The sequence below is a fragment of the Tenrec ecaudatus genome, chromosome 18, assembly GCF_050624435.1.
Source record: "Tenrec ecaudatus isolate mTenEca1 chromosome 18, mTenEca1.hap1, whole genome shotgun sequence".
Taxonomy (NCBI): domain Eukaryota; kingdom Metazoa; phylum Chordata; class Mammalia; order Afrosoricida; family Tenrecidae; genus Tenrec; species Tenrec ecaudatus.
The window spans coordinates 58,208,461-58,226,916 of NC_134547.1; the positions used below are offsets into that span (position 1 = coordinate 58,208,461).

At 59.9% G+C, this 18,456-nt stretch overlaps 1 protein-coding gene across 4 annotated transcripts; it reads right to left on the bottom strand.

Annotated features, from left to right (window-relative positions):
* Positions 1 to 218: 218 nt before the first annotated feature.
* On the bottom strand, positions 219 to 17,656 carry ZDHHC1 (zDHHC palmitoyltransferase 1). 4 transcript variants are annotated; one of them, XM_075536978.1, is made up of 12 exons: positions 17,201 to 17,656; positions 11,204 to 11,250; positions 9,737 to 9,979; positions 7,137 to 7,312; positions 5,922 to 6,023; positions 5,561 to 5,685; positions 5,316 to 5,474; positions 5,056 to 5,168; positions 1,198 to 1,286; positions 935 to 1,025; positions 730 to 843; positions 219 to 647 (listed from the first exon to the last, which is right to left on the bottom strand). In XM_075536978.1, the coding sequence occupies exons 3-12, from the start codon at positions 9,977 to 9,979 to the stop codon at positions 447 to 449; spliced, it is 1,413 nt and encodes a 470-aa protein (XP_075393093.1). In that variant the 5' UTR covers positions 11,204 to 11,250; positions 17,201 to 17,656; the 3' UTR covers positions 219 to 446. The 4 variants fall into 4 exon arrangements, 3 of the variants coding, with proteins under 3 accessions (XP_075393093.1, XP_075393091.1, XP_075393092.1); XM_075536976.1 differs by having other exon boundaries at positions 730 to 808; positions 17,201 to 17,505; XR_012780860.1 differs by having other exon boundaries at positions 507 to 647; positions 730 to 863.
* Positions 17,657 to 18,456: the final 800 nt, after the last annotated feature.

Below are 18,456 nucleotides of genomic sequence, written 5' to 3' on the forward strand. Positions count from 1 at the left end.
CATCACCCCCATCGCTGTTGCGATCGCTCGAGGCCCCTACCCGCCCTATGGGTGGAACTCCTGCTGTCAAGAGTCGTTTCCAGGTCCCCATTCCCAAGACCTCTCCTAGCTTGGCCTCCAGCCCCCTCGGTGTGTGGAGCCCCCATGGACGATCTGGGCTGGGCGGGGGCAGGGGAGTAGGGAGCACTGGAACCGCTCCAGAAGAAAGCAAGCACAAGTCCGCAAAAGCATAAAAAAGTTTATTGAGCATCATGGCCGGTAGGATGGGTATTGCTGAGTCGGGGCGGGAGACCCGCCGGCCTTCGGGACCCCTAAAGTGCACTCGGTGCGGCGAGGATGGCTGTTGCATAGTGGGGCCGGCCGCTCGCCTCGGCCTCGGCCCCCGCAGGGCTAGGCGGGACCGCTCTCCCGGGCGCCCGGGGTCCCCGGCTCGCCGCTGCTCGGGCTCACGAAGACGGCGGGCGCTCGAGGCCGGGCTCCGGGGGCGGCCAGGGCGGCGCTGCCCAGGCGCGTCTGCGCCACGGGGATCTCGTCCATGGACTCGGCCGACGCCGAGTGGTAGGCTCCCGCAGGGCCCGCGGCGCGCACCGGGCTGGCGTCTGCCGAGTCGGAGGACGAGCTGGAGCGGCAACCCGACGCCCCGGAGCCTGCGGGGACAGAAGGCAGCTGGAGATCCAGCCCCCGCCCCCCACTCCGGAGCGCCTGGAGCGGCCCGGAAGGGGCGCTCACCGGGTAGCCGGGGCCGTGTGAGCGCCGGGTCCAGGGTCCCAGAGGTCGGCACTTTATACACGCGTCGCTTCCTCTTTTTCTGCGGAGACAAGAGGGGGACTCGACGACCCTTTCCTGGGGCGGAGGGTGGGGCCCTGTGGGCAGAAAGCAACAGCGGAGGAGGGCTGGGGCGGGCTTCGCCCCCTGCCCCTCCACTCAGTCCTACCTGAGGTCGGATCCGGGGGGGCAACGCGCGTGCCTCGGGCGAAGCAGGCTCTGCTAGATCGTGGTCGCGGGTGGCGAGGACCCGGGAGGGGCTGAGAGGGAAGCGGGAGGGGAAGCGCTGGTGACGGCGGCTTCTCCCAGCCTGTCCCCCTGCAGGCCCAGCCTCGAGCTCCCCTCCCTAGCTGATGGCGGGCCGCAGAGCACCCCGACCCTCACCCTTGGCAGCTCTGCAGCCCCCCCTGACCGAGCCCGGGGCGCACTCACTCGGCATTCACCGCGGGAGGCCTGGCCTGGCCCCGGGGCTCCAGGCGTGCGCGCGAGTGGCTGAAAGTCCGCACGTAGATCTCCATCTCCTGCGGAAGGTGGGGTCGGGAAGGCGGGAAGGGCAGGTGTAGGGCCCGTGTATGGGAGTCCTGAGCCCACCCAAGCCCCCACTGGCCTTCTCGGCAGTGCCATCACCACACCGGGTGTCTGAGGTGGCCCCAAAATGACTTTAGGTAAGCAGTGCTCTCGCTATGGTTCTTTATTAAAAGCCTCCTTGTAGCATAAGGAAAACACTTAGGTAAGCCCAGTTCACATGTGTCCACATATCTACCAGACTAAACCGCCATGCTAATTTACGGCTAACTTTCTAATGGCCTGGTAGTGCTGGGGGCTAAGCGGCTAACCCCAAAGCCCCCTCTGTCCCGTCTCCCCAAGGTTGTCTGCCTCGGGAAAGACAGGCAGCCTCTGCAAGCCTAGATAGGGTTGCTGGGAGTCGTGGTCGTGGCTGCTGTCCTCAAAGTCAGTGGTTCAAAACCCACCGGCTGTTTCCAAGGAGAACACTGAAACTTCCTACTTAAACATTAAATCTCAGAAACCCGCAGGCACAGTTCTGCTCGGCCCTATAGGGTCGCTAGGTCAGAACTGATTCCTGGCAGTGAGCCCAGCAAGCATTATGGTAATTTACTAGACTGCAGTGAGTGGAAATGACATCATCGGGCAGTCCTACCGAATTGCAAGGCTGCTGAGAATCACGTGGTGATTCCATCTGCACAAGCTACACGCCAGCCCTGTTGTTTTGACCTGTTTTTAGCCACTGACTTTGTGGAAGTTTCTGACATTTTAGCTACAATATTGTGGTAATTAGTGTCTGTGAATCTGTTAACCTTTTTGAGAATGAAGTGCTAAAAAAAGGAGAAAAAATTTAAATAGGCTTCCATTCAATTACTAATAATGTTACCTAATTGTATTGTACCTCAACAGACTTTACAAAACAATTTTGCTAATATTCATATGACCTAAGAAATATGTGACTCAATATATAGCACCTATGTAAGTAACTCGCAATATAGATATCACATATTATTCTATATGTGATATTATCCTATATTCTATTCTAAGGATTCTATATGGTCTGGGGGGGAGGATGTTTTTGGGAGGGGGAGACACCACAGGGGAAGTCACCACATTGGGGGACACCAATTTTAAGAAGACTACTGCTCTGAGTTCTGGGCACAGGGTACTCAGACTACCCCCCTCCCCGGCCCCCTCAGCTTAAAAAATACCTAAGGATCAAAACATCCATTTCTAATCTTGCACGGCCTTCTGCTTTGATTTGTGAAACGCAGCTCTTTCCAGCAAGCCCCTGCCCCACAGGCCAATATTCCCAGTCTGGAAGTGCACCGGCAGAGGTGGGAGGTGGAGCTGGGGGCCCTTCAGCATGTGCCCTTGCCTAGGCCCAGGCTGTGTGTGCAGCAGCGAACCGGTGGAGCCAGAATTGTGAAGGTTGATGGGGTTGGGGGGGGGGGTAGGTGGGGGAATTATCTAGGACCCAGAGACAGACTTATGGGAGAGCTGTTTCCTTTGAACTGGCCCCTGAGGGCGGTTCACCCAGCCCCAAGCTAAAGTGCACCATCTGTAAAGGGGGACTGGCATGCGCCTTCTGGCTGCTGGGCACGCCTCCCTCGGGTCCTTGGCAGGTGGACGGACGAGGGGCAGAGCTGACCACGGCCCAAAGCCTACACAGCCAGTTCAGGGCTGCCTACCCAAGCTTTAACAATGCCGCCCGCACCCGCATGCAGGCAGGCCCCAGCCAAGCCCCACAGGGCGGCAGGTGTGGAACCAGAAGCCAGACAGGGCACAGCTGAAGGCCGTCGGGAGGCAGATGTGGGGCGGAGCCAGGGCGAGGTCCCGCCCCTGCCGGGGAGCCCCGCCCGACGCTGTGCCGGGGGGAGGGGCGCCGGGACAGCTGTCGCTCGCTCCGGCAACTATCTCCATGGAGACAGAGGCGTCCTGACTAATGCCGTGAGGACACTGTAGCAGCAACGCCGCCGCCGCCGTCTCTAAAACAAGCCTATGTTTGGGGGCAACGGCTCCACAGAGGGGCCCCTCCCGGATTCCTGCTCAGGGTGGGGGTGGGGTGGAGGCCGTATCTGGGGGACAGAGCCCAGCCGGCAAGGCCACTGGCTAGCTGCACAGGCGCAGACACTCAAGGCCCTGGGCAGGCCCGTCCCAGCCAGTCCTTTGGGGGTGGGGGTGGGGGTGGGGCGGCCTGAGCAGAACAGCTCCGGAGAGAAAACAGGCCTGAAGCCAGTGAGGACCCGATGTCAAGGCCATCCTCCACCTGCATTCTGCTTTCCTCCTGGGGGCCAGCACCTCTCCAGGCCCAGCACCCAGGGCACACCCAGCCTGGGGCTCCGGGGTTTCCAGAAAGGTGAGGCAGGAAGAGGGCCCCCAGGGAGCCTGGTCTCAGAGCAGGCTGCAGGGCCGGGATGGGATGGGAGCCAGGCCCTAGCCTGCTGGAAGTTTGTCACCAGGATGTCCCCACTCAACCCCTTCCCCTGCACAGCTGTCCCTCGGATCCTCCCTATACATTCCTGAGTGGAACCATGCATCCAGGGAACAGCACTCCCCTCGGGGCAGGCCTCCCTCAGGTCACCAGCAGAGGGACAGAGGCACAGGACTGCAAGGGCCAGGCTGCTTGCACCGTCCCAGAGCCAGCCCTGCCCAATGGGACCAGCTTGAAGCCTACTTCTCTGAGGCCCAGACCTCTTTGACATGGCATACCTGCTGCCCACAATGGCTGTCAGTGACCCACAGGCTCAGGACCCAGTCCCAGGCAGCACCCATTGGGGGACAGAATCTACATGTCCCCAGTCCCCCAGCCTGGCAGGAGCTCTTGCCTGGCAGCCTCATCCACAGGCTGGGAGAACAAGGGACTGTCTGCGTCCCAGCCCTCCCACCAGCCTGTGTTTGTGTCTAGTTGCCATGAAGACTCAAGGCCCAGCCCTCCCAGCAAGGCGGGCCTGCCCCCACCCTCTCATACTGCCTTCAAGGTCCCTGGAGGCTCTGAAGACTGGGCCACCCCACCCTCAGCTGCTGACCTCAGGAAGTCCAGGGCGTGGGAATGGGGGTGAGTTGGCCAGTAGCTGGGCTGACCGGGTCAGAGTCTGAGCTGGGGGAGTGAGGTAGTAACTTCACATTGAGACCAATGTGAAGACCTAGCATCTTGGTCTCAATATGCTTTTCTGCAGCATGACTGTGGAGCTGGGCCTGCCTGGGCCAGGCTAAGGACCAGTTAGTTAGTGATTGGTGTAAGGCAGCCGTTCTCAATCTGTGGGTCACAACCCCTTTGGGGGTCGAATGACCCTTTCACAGGGGGTTTCCCGATTCATCGCAGTAGAAATATGAGTTATGAAGTAGCAATGAAAAGAATTTTATGGTGGGGGGAGATCTCCACATGAGGAATTGTATTAAAGGGCCGTGGCATTAGGGCGGTTGAGAACCACTAGGTCATGGGTGGAGAGAATGAACAGACAGATGGCCTTGTGTAGTGGCCACTTGCTGGCCTAGTGGCTGGTCCATCCCTATCTCTCTTCCTGCAGCCCCAACCTGCCTGCTTCCAGGCTCCCACGTCCCACCCCCTCTAGCACATGCTCAGAGCCTGGGCAGGCACATCTATGGGGTTGGGAAGCTCCTGTCGGAACTCAGTCCAGGCTTGGCTTTACTTGCAGCCTCCAGCCCCGGCTACTCACTGCCTTTTGACCCATCTCCTGATTGGCTGTGTGTCGCACAGCCCTCCCGCCCTCCTTGGGGGGGGGCACCCTCCCACGGGCTCAGTCCCCTGGCCCACCTCTATACCTGAATGGATTGCATCTTGGGGGGACAAGACTCCAGCTCCCTGTGGGCCCCCTTTGCCTCCTGTGGTGGGCGGTGCTGCACGATGTACTCGTAGGTGCTGAGCTTGTGCCACACTGAGGGTGGGGAAGGGAGGAGAGGGGCCCTCAGGAGACAGACTGGGAAGGAGGCCACCAGTCACCCAGAGGGCCAGGGCTGGGGAGGTGGGTGACAGCAATAGGCCCCTCCCTGCAGCCCGGAGGCAGGTATGCAACACCACTTACTAAGGTAAATGTGGAAGCAGAGCAGGTGGCCAAGCAGGGCCGTGGAGAGCAGGCCCAGGAGGATGAGGAGGGCTGCCAGAGCCAGGATGGCTGGAGCCTGGGTCTCCAATGGGGCGGCAGGCAGGAACACGAACCACACATCAGTGTGATTCCTGAGGACTGCAGGCACAGGCAGGCTGCTCAGCCAGGGCCAGGGCCCAAGGCCACCACAGGCTGGGGAGGACACAGCTTGGGTTCACACTTACCTTCAAAGTGGCGGTTGGTCCTCAGCTGCATGGGGTTGACAAAGAACTCCACAAACACATAGGTGGCCACCACCACGAGGAGCAGAACCCCCAGGAGGGCGGATGCGACACTGTGCAGAAAGAGCCTGGGCCCAGCGGGGCAGCTGTCAGCACCCCTGGGCTCAGAGAGAGCCAAGCTGGGCTGGGGGTATGGGGATGCCTTCTATCCCTAACTCTTCCAGAAGCTGACGATGGGTGGCCACACCAGAGGGCTCCCCCACCCTCCTGCGCCAGCAAGATGGAAGACCCCAAACCACCCCCAGCCACCCCGGCAGGCACCCATGGCGCATCTTCTCAGACCAGCACGCACAGATGCACCCACCGGTAATTCCGCTCGCCCACGCAGTTGTTGAGCCACTTGCAATGGTGGTCAAAGCCGCACACGCACTTGTTGCAGGCGCTGCAGTGTTTGGAGCGAGCGCTCCTGCGGGAAAGGGCACAGCCTGGTCGGCGGGAGCTCACGCAGAGCAGAGGGGTGTCCCTGGGGCGGCCACGGAGCGCGGTGACAGACCGCGGACGCCCTCTGGCGGCGGTGCGGCGTGAAGCACTCGCTGGGGCCCCATGGGTCTCTGCAGGGACGGACCACCGGGCAGGGGCAGGGGCAGGGGCAGGGGCAAGGGCGCCACCCGGGCCTGGGACTGCGCACCCGGGGTGGGGGGCAGCAGTGGATCAGAAAAGGGGCTTCCTTTCCAAGCAAGGTCCCTGGCGCCAAACCAGGAGATGATGCAGGTCTGAAGCCAGCGAGGAGTGAGCAGTAGGCTGAGGGAGTGGCCCAGCGCCCCCTCCGGCCCCCGCTTTTCCTGGCACTGTCTTGTTTTGGGTCCATCCCCCCACCCCGCCGTTTGCCTGCCATTCCTTGGGCACTTTATTGGCATTTTCCCACAGAAATCCTCAGTCCATTTGGCAGCAGGAACGAATGTCAGCGGCGGGATCTTCGCGCCATATCACCTTTGGGCTGGTGCTCTTTCGCGTCGCAGACCCCCTTAATAGGCTAACTGGGTCTCTGGGTTCCAAGAGTGTAGCCAGTCCTGGACCACAACCCCTTCCCAAGCCCCTTCCCTGAGGTCGGAGGGTGGGGAGGGGCTCTGTCATTTCTGACTCCTCCCTCTTCTAGCTGTGGCCTGGAGCGAGTCCCTGGGCCTCAGGGTTGGCAGGGGTCCCCAAGGGGAACAGTATTGGCAGGGAGGCTCTGCTGCTTAATGGCTGCGTGCCTCAGGCTGGCCTCTCAGCCTTTCTGGGGAGTAAGAGCGCAGCAGCCCCCTTCCTTGCAGAGTGGGTGCCTGGTGTAGCTGGTGCTCCCCCGTGTACCAGCCTCCCGCAGCACTGTGTGGTGCCAAGTGTCCCTACTTTAACTGCCGTGGAAATGCGCTCAGCTCCTGTTTCCAATCACCTGCTCTGCTCAGGGGCTGCCAATTCCCTACCCCACCGCACCCCCTTGACAGTGTCAAACACCAGGGCAGTGAGGTGACCCCCGTTGAGAGCTGTGATCCGCGCGCATGCTCACTGCCTGCACGCGCCCCAGCCCCCATGCACTCACACGTCGACATCACACAAGTTGCAGTGCAGGTCTTCAATGACATGAGCATGCTGGCTGCGGTTAAAGATGGGCAGGGGCCCTGTGTAGCTCTTGTCCCGCACGTTGGCGTCTGCCGGGTCGATAGAGACAGCAGTCAGGTGCACCACGAGGTGGGCGGCGAAGATGGCCCCCATGCACTGGCCCATCAGGTTAAGGACTGGCCACGTTCTGCAGGCTGTGGGCCCTGCAAGTACTTCCGGTGGCACAGGAACTGCCCGGCCCTCCACCTCCCATGAGTAACTCTGTATTCTCTGCCTAGGGTACCTCTTTCCTCCAGCCCCTGGGAGCTACCCCATCAAACCTTGTGCCCATCAAACCTTGTGCCCAACAGCCTGCCTGCCTACCTCCAAAAGGCCTGAGGACAGGGTCCTGGGCTCACTGTCTTCTGGCTGGGAAGCCTGAGGTGAGCATCTCCTAAGGCCCAGGACCCAAACGTTCTACCTTACTTTCACAGGGAGTCACCTCGGAGAGCCACCCCTCTCAGCAGCTGGGCCATATGGAGAATCACCTGCAGCCTCGCATCTGCTGCCTTCCCCACCTGGAGTCCTGACGGGTTTGAGGTCTGGCCCGGGCCAGAATGTCTCCCAGGAACTGCGACAAAGCTCTTCCAGGCCCTACCTGCTCAATGCTTGGACCAAGCACTGTGCGCTGGCCACAGGTGCAAAGCTTTGTAAGTAACAGCCCAACAATCTGGTTTACTCATCTGCCACTTATCTGCCCATCCCTGTTGCCCACCCGGCCATCATCCTACCATCTATCAGCACCCCCACCACTCATCCTCCCTCCACTCTCTGACCCTATCGCCCCTTCTTCACCCACTCTCAGCAACCAGACTCCCCTCCGTGCTGGTGTGCACTGTGTTCTGCCTGCCGGTTCTACACTACCATGGACAGATCGCCTTGGCCCACCACTGACCTCTGACACCGGCCAATGTCAGGGGTCACACCTTCCACTTGCCTGGGCGCCCTACAGTCTTGAAACTTTCCTCCTGCCAGGCTGCCCTGGAGTTGCTCCTTGGCATACGTGGCTCCCGGTTAATCTCTTCAAGTCATACGGGTCTCCCTGCATGAACACTGCTTCAACTCCATTGGGGCCCTCAGTGTCTCCTGAGCTGAGGTACACTCTCCAGCCCTTTTCATGAGGATCCCCGCCCCTCTCTGGCTTCACTGGTCACTGCTTCTCCCCACTCCAGCCTCCTGGCACACTCCCAAGCACACCCCTGATTCATTCTTCAGCCCTTTCCTGGGGTCTTTCTCTGACTGAAGTGAAGGGACAAAGGCCTATGGTCTGGTGGAAGACACAGATATTATCAAACACAGATGGGCAATTACAGTGAAGCCAGTTCATGGGACTGTGCAGGGTTGTAAGTGGGCGCCCTTGGCTGAAGAATTGCAGCAGGAACGGCTGGCAAGGACCCCGCCGACAACATAAGGCTGGCTGCGGTCACCGGGAGCAGGCAGAGCCCCCAAGCGGCCAGGAGGCGGCTGACCTGTGTTCCAGCCCATAGCTGCCATGCAAGAATGAAGGCTCCCAGCAACAACTTCCAGCTTCCTCAAAGCAACCACGAACCAGAAAGGCCCCGGGCACTGCTGGTACCTGAGAACAGCACCCTTCTCCAGAGACCTTCTCTATACCCCTGCCCTTGCCATTCCCACTTCCACTCCTGCAGCTCATCTACTACTACTACTACTACTACTACTACTACTACTACTACTACTACTACTACACACACATGTACACACGCACACCTTTGGGGCATTCCGTGCCCACCCAGAAACAGATGAGAACCCTCGCTGTCAGGCAGAGGGGTAGGGCTGAGCTGGGACCACCATCAGCTGCAGACTCCCTCCCAACCCCCTACAGCTGGCCTCCTCGCCCTCTCCCGGGAATGCGGTCCTGGAAGCAGACACTTTCACGGGCATCTCTGGGCAGGGACACCACGTGGCCTCCGTCTCTCATCTCCAGGCCTTACAGGCAGTTCTCTGCTCCAGGGGGTCAGGGTCAGGCCTGGGGAGGCTGGCCGGGTTTGTCACTGTTCCCAGGCCTCCAGAGCATCCCTGTCCCTGCCTCCTACCACTATCAACCTCACCACAAAAGGGCCCTCATTCATAGCATAAAACCCGTGAGCCTCTCGGCAGTCCTGGTCCAGCATCTCGGCAGACGGCAGACACGCACCCTGCACACGGACGGTGTCAAGAACCCTGTGGGACTGCCCTCTGCAAAGCGGGACAATCACTCCCTCCTGCCTTTGCTGCACTCTGAACACGACAGCTGCCAGCAGCAGATGGGTGGCTCTCCTGGGACAGCTCTGGTCCCTCCCTGGGCTGGCGGGCCACACAGCATGCTCCAGAGTACTTTCAGTCTCTCTACTCATCCCCTGGGACAGCCCGGAGTGGTCATGTGGGGACCGGAGGTGGGCAGGAGAGCATCGAGCCCATATGGCAGACACGGGGCCAGCCTGGCCTGACCCGCCCACCCCTGCTCTGGGAGCCCAGCTACACACACCACCACCACCACCACCACCACCCTCCCTGCATCAGCCCCCCACTCTCCAAGGATACAGCATAACCAGCAGGCACCCAGTGGTGAGGCAGGAGTGGCACAAGGATCCCAAAGCCGATGACAGCGAAGAAGAGGAACAGCAGCCAGGCCACAATCTGCAGTGGGTGGGGGGGCCAGCTCCACCCGTTCCGCCGCGACCTGGGGCCCTGCAGCTCTGGGGAGGGCCCACTGGCCGGCGGGGGCGCAGTCCACACACTCTTCTCCGGAGCTGTCTTGTTGGAGGGCTTGTTGCAGATGGTCATCTCCAGAGGGGGAAGAGCAGGACAAGTGTCAGCTGGACCAGCTCCACCACCCACAACCAGTACCCCCATCCACCCCAGACCCCCCGCCCCAGCTTCTGGGCAGGAGCACCTGTACAGGGTAAAGTGGAGGGCTCTGGGTTTATTCAGGCCCCCATGTGGCTGTCTGCGACTCAGAAGTCTGTCCCCACAGCTATCAGGTGAAACCCCATAAGACACATTCTCATCTGGGGACAAGATCGGGCTGGGCCAGCGCATTGAGAACACGCACTGATCCTGTCGGGATTAGGCACCTCCGTCCCGAGGCCTGACCACCAGGGAACAGGGAGTGGGGGTCTGAGAAGGAGAATCTGGCCTCTGCCCTCTGCCTGAGGTTCCCTGTCTGGGAAAGACTGGTCTGAAGGAGAGAGGAGGGAGGTGGGGGTGGGTGGCCTCTCTGTTTCCCGCCACTGGAGAAATGAAATTGCTTCTCTAAGTTCCTCTGGGCCTGCCAAAACACACACACACACACACACACACACACCACGCAATGCCACAGTGGGCTCCAACTTACAATGCCCTACAGGACAGAGGGACTGCCCCTGTGGGTTCCTGCAGCTGTGACACTTCACAAGGGTAGAAAGCCCCATCTTTCTGCCAAGGAGCGACTGGTGATTTCAAACTGCTGACCCTGTGGTTAAGCACTGCACCCGCCACCAGGTTCCTTGGGCCTGGTGCACCAAGAACATAAGAGGGTCACCAGGAGACTGGCGTCCTCTGACAGAGGGAGCTAAGGGAGCCAGGCGAGGCCACAGCCCTACCCACCGGGGCAGCACACCTCCCTGTCCCCACTGCCCTTCTGCCCAAGAGCTAGCCTCCGGCCTTCATAGTTACCAACAGGGCGAGCAGGGCATCCCAGAGCTAGGGAAGGACTCCCGGGGGGGCAGTCAGGGGCTGGGGACACAGCCCTAGAGCTGGGCTCAATGTTCAGAGTCCACGCTTGTGGACAGGAGGTCTAAGCCAAGGGGGGTGCATTGGGCCCCTTTACAGCACATCTGCCTGGAACGCCTTCTAACAAAGACTGGTCCTTCAGAGCCACCTGCAAATGTTCTCTCGTCCAGAAAGCCTTCCCGGAGGCTATAGGCAGCCTCAGGGGGGCCCTGTGTCCAGTCTTCATTGAATAGACCACTGTCACCTCTGGGATCCTGTGTGTCCCCGTGCCAGCCCACCGAGCATGCAGAACTGTACCTTGGACAGAGAAGATGCTCGGTAGATTGTTGCTGGCGTGAAAACATCTGCAGAACAAGGGCACAGGAGTGGGGTGGGGGTAAATGATGTGGCATCATCCTGCCCAGAGCCATCTGGCGCCCTCCCTTCCTTCCACTCTGGGACAGAGTTCCCAGAAAGCCAGGCAAGCAGGGGTTGGCTTGTGCTTACTAATCTACAGGAAAGCATTCAACATGTCCCTGTCAGGGAGTTCAGTTTGAAAAGAGGCTTTGGCTCTGTCGGAAGGGCTGCTGCGGGGCTGCCAGGGACAGATGGCGGCCAGACACAGACACAGAATCTTTAATGTGGTGGAACACTGTGAAATTTTTCGCAACAGAGTGGTAAGCAAGCACAAGTAAGCCTGTGCTTACCTTGCTTTGGGGGGTAACCCGACACGGCTTCCACCCTTGCCAACCTCCCTCCTACCCCCCACCCCACTCTCATTCTCTCTCACACACACAGCTGCTGCCCACTGCCTAGGAGCCCAAGAGTCACACTTAGGTGCACCCCCCCCTCCTCAATGAAGCTTAGCGCCTCCTGCAAAGCTGCAAAGCCCGGCTGGCACTCTTCGGGTCTGAAGTCACCCCCGAGCCCCCTCAGCTCCAAGCTGCACCCAGCTAGCTTAGCAATCACGCCAGACCCATGCACGCAGACCCCTCTGGTCGCTCGCCCGTCTCCAGTCAAAAGCAACTGAGGTGGCACAAGAGGCCCGGTGAGCCAGTCTCTCGGGCTCTGAAGACAGGTGGGATGTCTCGCTCTGGCTGTACAGGCAAAGCCCGATGCTTAGTAAGACGTGAGCACGAAGCAGCACAAGTTCCAAAAACACTGAAAACAGCGCGCTGGGGGTGGGGGGCCTCCTCTCTGCACCTCCCATGAGGCGTAGGTCAACCCTTGGCTGGAGTCCCTCTTTCCAGTCAGTCGCCCAGAGGGTGTGCACTGCCCGCAGCAGAGCTGGGCACATGGCCCTCACCCCAACCTGGCCCGCTGACCAGAAGTGACCCAAGGGATCAAAAGGCTGGCATGGCGTTCCTTGAATGTCCCAGGGCAGCACTTTCAGACTTCAGGGTTGGCCTCCATCGAGGGCCATTCCGGTCAGGCCCTGGGAAGGGGTGAGCGTGGGCCCATCAGTTCTCCAGAGAGACCAGCTCCAGAGTGACCACTTGGAAGGGACTCAGATCCCAGGAGTCGGACCCTGTCATACCCACACTAAATAACCCTATGACTTGACAGAGAGAAGAGGGTTGCCCAGTCCCCACCATCCAGGGGTGGGTGGCAGCGGCCTGACATGCCCAGTGCTGCTTCATCCCACATTGCCCGGGTGAGGAATCACCATCTGAGGCCAAGGGCTTGCCACACACAGCCCTGGGGCAGCTCTGACTCCAAGCCATGGCGGCAGCGCTCGAGAGCTCACACGCACACACGCACGCATGCCAAGCTGGCCAGGAGACGCACCACTGACTCCAACAGCCAGGCCCAGCCAACAAATCAAAACGGATGTCATCTCTTACTGACTTGGTGGCCACAAACCCTTTTGTGGCACAAAAGATTTTGATTAAAAGGGCTGGGAGGTCGGAGAAGATCCAAGACGGGGTCCAAGGCACAACAGATGGGCCCGAGCCCCGTCACTGGGTCCAGGGACTCCTGGGCTGCCCCACCCCTCATAGCACTTCCCCTGGAGACCAGAGTGAAGGGCATACGGCTCTGCTCCCTCACAGCATGGCCAGCTCACTCTCTTACACCGGGCCTTACTTGGCATTTGTTAAGAGCCCTGCCTGCTGTGTGCACAGGGACACAAATGCACAGAGCCCGGGATCCTGCCCTCCCCTCCCCTCAGGAAGACAACCACAGAAACAGGGCTGTGGGTGAGCAGGCACTCTGACAGCCCCTTCAGGCGGGGGGGAGGGGGGGCATTTCCTATAAGCAGAGCACAGGGGACAGGCTGCCCCAAGTGGGCAGGGCGGGGGCTCAGAGAGGAGCCAGCTGGTCTGCACCCATCAGCTCTCACGGAGGTTGGAGGCCAGGTGCGGTGCAGTGAATTACTTAATGTAGCCCTACTCGCCAGAAACTTCTTAACTCCCTGCAAATAACTGGGCAACTATGAGCTGCGTGTGGCCCAGCCAGCAGATTGAACAGCTTGCTGAGGGTGTAAAACTGGGCCTGGTACCCTTGTGGGAGTGGACCCTGCAAATAAGGTGTATGGAACCCTTACGTGGAGTTGGTCAGGTTTGTCTTCCGGGCTGGGCTCAAAGTGGGCAGCAGCAGAGGTGGGAAGGAGGGTCCCACTCCCAGCAGGAGAGGAAAGGGATGCTCAATGCCTGCAGTGAACCTCCCCAACCCAGGAGACAGGGAGCTGGGGCCACACGGGGTGATGAGAAGCCGTGGTAGCCAAATGGCAGTAGAACCAGAAGGTTGGTACAAGACAGAGCAGGGGGCATGCGGCCCGCAGGATGAGAGAGCAGAGTGTCGTTGGGCAGGGGGCTTCTGGCAGAGTGGAAGGCCTCTAGGTTGTTGAGGGAGCTAGGTTTGCCAACCTCACCAAGGGAGCTAGAGCTAAACACCTTCAGGCTGCGCCATACTGGTGGAGTGGGGAGCCTCTGGGCACTGAATTCGCAGCAAAAAAAAGGGGGGGGGGATTTGTAACACTTGCCTAAACAAGGCAGGGCATTGAGTTTGAAGATGAAACCATGGCCAAGGCCCAGGGAGGCATGATTGAGAAGAGATGGTCCTGATTGAAGAATTGGATCCTGAACATTCCTGAACCTGAATTTGGAAGCTGTTACTTCCCTAGGAGCCCCCATAATCGTGAATACTGCCTGTGGGTTCTGGGCGGCCATTGCAACGAATGATCAAAACCAGCAGAGAAGTGGAGTGCCCTGGGACTGACGGCCGTGTCGGGACTGGTGGAAGAAAGCAGGCTGGCGAGAGGTGCTATGCCGGCCCTGCGCCGCACAGGATTCAGCTTTGAGTGGCTGATGCGGGTCCTCTTGATGCTCTCTCCTCCCCCTGATGCTGGAAAAGGTCAGGCGCCTCTGGCACGTGCCATTCGCACACCAGACAGGGAAGCTGAAGGGGCCATGGCAAGCCAGTGAAAGGGCATAAGGAAGGTGGGTGCCCTAGAAAGCTGTCTAGCGCTGGAGAGAAGGGCACGAGCAAGGGGGGGAAGGGAGATGAGGAGGTGACAGTGGGTGACCCTGGGACCCACTACAGTGGGTGACCCTGGGACGCCAGCAGCCTCACAGCCCTGTGCTTATCAAGGTGTGGCAGGCACACCTGAATGCAAGAAGCCTAGGGCTTTCTGGAAAGAATTAACTCAAGAGAGTTGCGTGAGGCAACTCCAGGCCAGCTGCACACATCACCTCTCCTGTTGGCATCTTTCAGAAAGGTTAGCTGGAAGGCAGGTTGGCATTGTCCGCCACCCTTGAGAACGCATCTGCCCTTTGGCCCTGATAGTCCACATCTGATGTTTAGTCTATCTGACGGCTCACAAAAGACGCAACAATCTACTGCAGTGTGTTTGCAATAATTAAAGACAAACAAACCAGCAAGACAATGTAAGCAAACCAGGGCACATCCCCGGGCCAGGGCCAGCTAGGCAACTGCACGAGGTGTCTTCTGCTGCACGGTTGAGCGAGGGGGACGGGTAGGCCTGGGGCGAAGTGTGCTCCAGAGTAAGAAAGGGGGTGGTGGCGGGGAACTGGCTTCTTACTGTGCACGCCTTGGTGCTGCCTTTTGTTTTTCACTACGGGCACAAACAGCTCTGGGAAAGACCTTACCTCTTGTCCTCCTGCCCACACCACACCAAACAAATCACAAACGCCTGCCTAACAACCCAGTGTGGGGTCTGCTCAGTCTCCCTCACCCGCTCCTGGGTCGCTTGGCTACAGAGCTATGAGGAAGAACCCCAGACTCGCTCTGTGAGAGGAGCGGCTGGGGGCCTGAGAAAGCAGGAACCAGACAGCCAGACAGCACCCAGGGGAGCCGCCAGCTCAGCTCCCCATGACTCAGGCACTCACACAGACGATGGTGCTCCCCACCCCACCAGGCGGTGCTTGCCTTCGCTAGAGGACTACGGGCCCTGTTCTCGGCTAGCTCTCACCCAGAACTTTCTGTGTTTCTGTTGTTTTTCCCTAGGGATCGACATCAAGATATTAATTTTCACTAAGATTTCAAAGATGCTCAATTTAACCACCAGAAGGCCGGGGGTGGGGGAGGTTGGCTTTACAAACAAAACCCAATAAAACTTTTATGTAAATAACACAAAAAAGTCATTTGTAAAAGAGGTGGTGGGGGGGGGTTTCCAGGGGGGGGGATGCTTGGCGGTAAGCTCTTTGTTAAAATTCCCCACAGGTGCGCACAAAAGTCTGTGGCGAGAGGATTCTGAGAAGTGGCCCCAGTTTGATCTCACAACTCGCGGGAGCATAAACCGATCGTCAAACTGTGCTAGGCTTCTCCTGTCACTGGGCTCCTATGTGGCCGTCCTCCCTACCCCCACCCCCCAGGTCTCCTTTGTCAATAACATGCAGGAGTCTGATGCTGGGACAAGAGTCACTGTGGGCTTCCGATGGTTGCTGTGCCATTCTCCCGAAGCATCCACTAGCTGGGTCAAGGAAAGAGGGTCAGGGGGAGGGAGCAGCGTGGAGCAGGCTGGAGGCCAAGCAAGGGAGGCCAGGCTTGTTGATTTTATCCAGGAAATCAACTCACATGATGGTAGACACAAGCCTGGGGGAACACCCACAGAGAAAGGGTCATGAAGAAAGCAGTTGTGACAAAGAAAAATTGGGAAAACAAAATTCAAAACAAGTCCCCCCCCAAAAAAAACTGGCTGATGAAGCAGTACTGTGGCTTTTTATCACATCTGGTGATTATCGGTTTACAAACCAGTCTCCCACAATGAACCACAAAGCAGGGACCACCCAGGGCCCATCTCTGAAGCTAGCTCTTCTCCAGGAGGAAAGCTGAGGCCTTTCTCCCTAGGGCCACCACTGCTGCACCCCTAAAGCGCTCCGAGGACAAACAACCGCAGCACTCCCAGGGCACCTGCTGAGTGCCAGGCATGGCCAGGGCTGCTATGACTGTGATGGGGGGGGCTCGTTCAATCCCAACAGCTCTCGGGGTAGGTCCTAGCCTCTCCCCTTGCACAAAAGAAGACACGGACCTTCCGTGGGGCCCAGGAAGGTCCGCCGGGAGGCACAGCTATTGCTGTGGCCGGGTGACTCCAGGCACAATGGAACCAACCACAGCCGGGTCCTAACCCATCGCAGAGCGCAGTTGGGATCCATGAGGTTTTCATGGGCTGACTTTCTGAAGGCAAGCCAACAGGCCTTTCTCCCTGGTTTGAGTCTTGAAGTCGCACGGAATGCCACTGAGCATGCGAGCTTTCACTGGCAGGCAGGTGGTGGGCTTCGAGGTGCACGGACTGGAAAGAGAACCCGGCCCCCTCCCCCACGAAGGTGAGAAGTCTACCACCGCTGGCTGAATCAGGGCAGCCCACAGGTGCCAAGTGGAGGTGAGCCTGTGCAAGCACCTCCAAACAGCGGCTTCCTGGTCAGAGGGCGATCCGAGTGAAGCCCACCCGCACGGGCGGCCCCTTTGCAACAGTACTGGGCTTCTGCTCTTCAAGCTCTCTGCAGGCAGACGCGCCCTGGCTCGCCCCGCACTTCAGCACCGAGCAGGCGTCGCGGCCTGAAAGCACCGGGAGCTGCAGCCTGCTCGGGGCTTCGGGCGCAGCCGGAGCGCAGGCCGCGTCTGTTTGGAGGACCCCGTGGCCCCGCGATTGGCACGGGCTCGGCCCACGGCTGGCGCTCCATGCAGACCCATGAACTTGATGAGTGATGGCGGGAAGCCCGGCGCTCCGCCTGACCGCGCGGGCTCCAGGCCAAGGGGCGCTTGGAGCCGCGACCCCCGGCGACCGCAGGGGCGCCCCCCCTGTAGGCGGGGGGACCTTGGGAGGTGAGACATTCGGCGGCGGCGGCTCCTCACCTGCGCGTGGTGGCGGCCGAGCCTGGTCGGCCCTGCCAAGGTCAGCCCGCGATCCAGCCCTCGCGCCAGGCCGTCCACCCTCCCCCGGGCGGCCGCGCTTCAAGGCCGCGCGGGGGAGTCGGTGCCGGGGACCGAGCGGCGGCGCGCCCCGAAGCGGGACTCCATCCCGGCCGGCGCGGCGGCGGAGGACCGGCCGGCGAGCTCCCCAGCTCCGGCTCCGGCTCGCTGGCGATGCAGCCGGGCCTGGCCGAGGCGCGCTGGGCCTGGTCCGGCGCGCGGCCCGTTCCCCCTGGCAACGGCGACGGCTACGGCGCCCCACAGCGGCCACACCGCGCTGCGTCACTTCGCGCCGCGCCGCGGCTCCAGGGCGGGCTTTGGGGAGACCCCCGGGCGCCCCCGCGGACGGCTCGCTCCTGCCCGAGCAAGCCCACGTTTGCCACTGCCCATCGTCCGCATCTCTTCTTGACATCCTAGGCTTGTCCCATGCACCCCACCCACCCAGCTTCTCCCCCCCCACCACCACCACCCCAAGACTGCCGGTCTCAGAGAGACCCCCCACCCAAGGGAGACACAACACACATACATAGCCCGGGGCGCGCCCATGAAATCCCTGCCTGCCTTTAGTTTGTGGCAAACCTGTAGCAGATTGCGGGCTCTTTTCTCCTGCGCTGAAGCATCGCTTACCTGCCTCTAAAATTAATAAACACAGAGATCACGATGCAGGAAACCCCGAATGTAAAACCTAAAATACGTGTAGCACGAAACATCTCACTTCTTTATTTCCTTTAAATTGATATCAGTTGAGCTGAAAAGCCCTTGTTGGCCATGATGGTGGGAAATTCAGCCTTGGTATATGGTTTTCGGCTGCCATGTGGCTATTTCGCCAGGATATGCGTTTTATCAATGATGTCCCGCCTTAACCAATGTTAAAATCTGGTCACCAAGAGGCCCCCTCTTTGTCACAGGGACTGAGGCTATGGCCATGGCCACCAGGACTTAAAGGGTTGGACTGTGAGGGTCTGACCCTTCCTGAGGACTACAGGAGGCAGGCACTTGTTTGGTCTCTTCTAACGCCTTCACGCTGCCCTTCCATCTCCTTGTCTGGGGCCTCCCCATGGGACCTGGCTTCCCGAAGTCTTTGGTTCCCCTGGGGACCTTCAGAATAGCTAGGCTTTCCCGAGTGACAGGAGTGCCTGAGTCTTCTGCTTCTGTCCCATTCACATCCCCAAGGCCCTGGAAAGGATCAGAAAACTGCC

Bases quoted from the DNA above. Each gene is read 5' to 3' on its own strand.
- ZDHHC1 (XM_075536977.1), bottom strand. From the start codon at position 9,979: ATGACCATCTGCAACAAGCCCTCCAACAAGACAGCTCCGGAGAAGAGT. The intron at 1,287-5,055 runs GTATAGAGGTGG...CACCTTCCGCAG, and splicing joins CCAAGATGCAATCCATTCAG to GAGATGGAGATCTACGTGCG. The intron at 1,026-1,197 runs GTGAGTGCGCCC...CTTCCCTCTCAG, and splicing joins CCTCCCGCGGTGAATGCCGA to CCCCTCCCGGGTCCTCGCCA.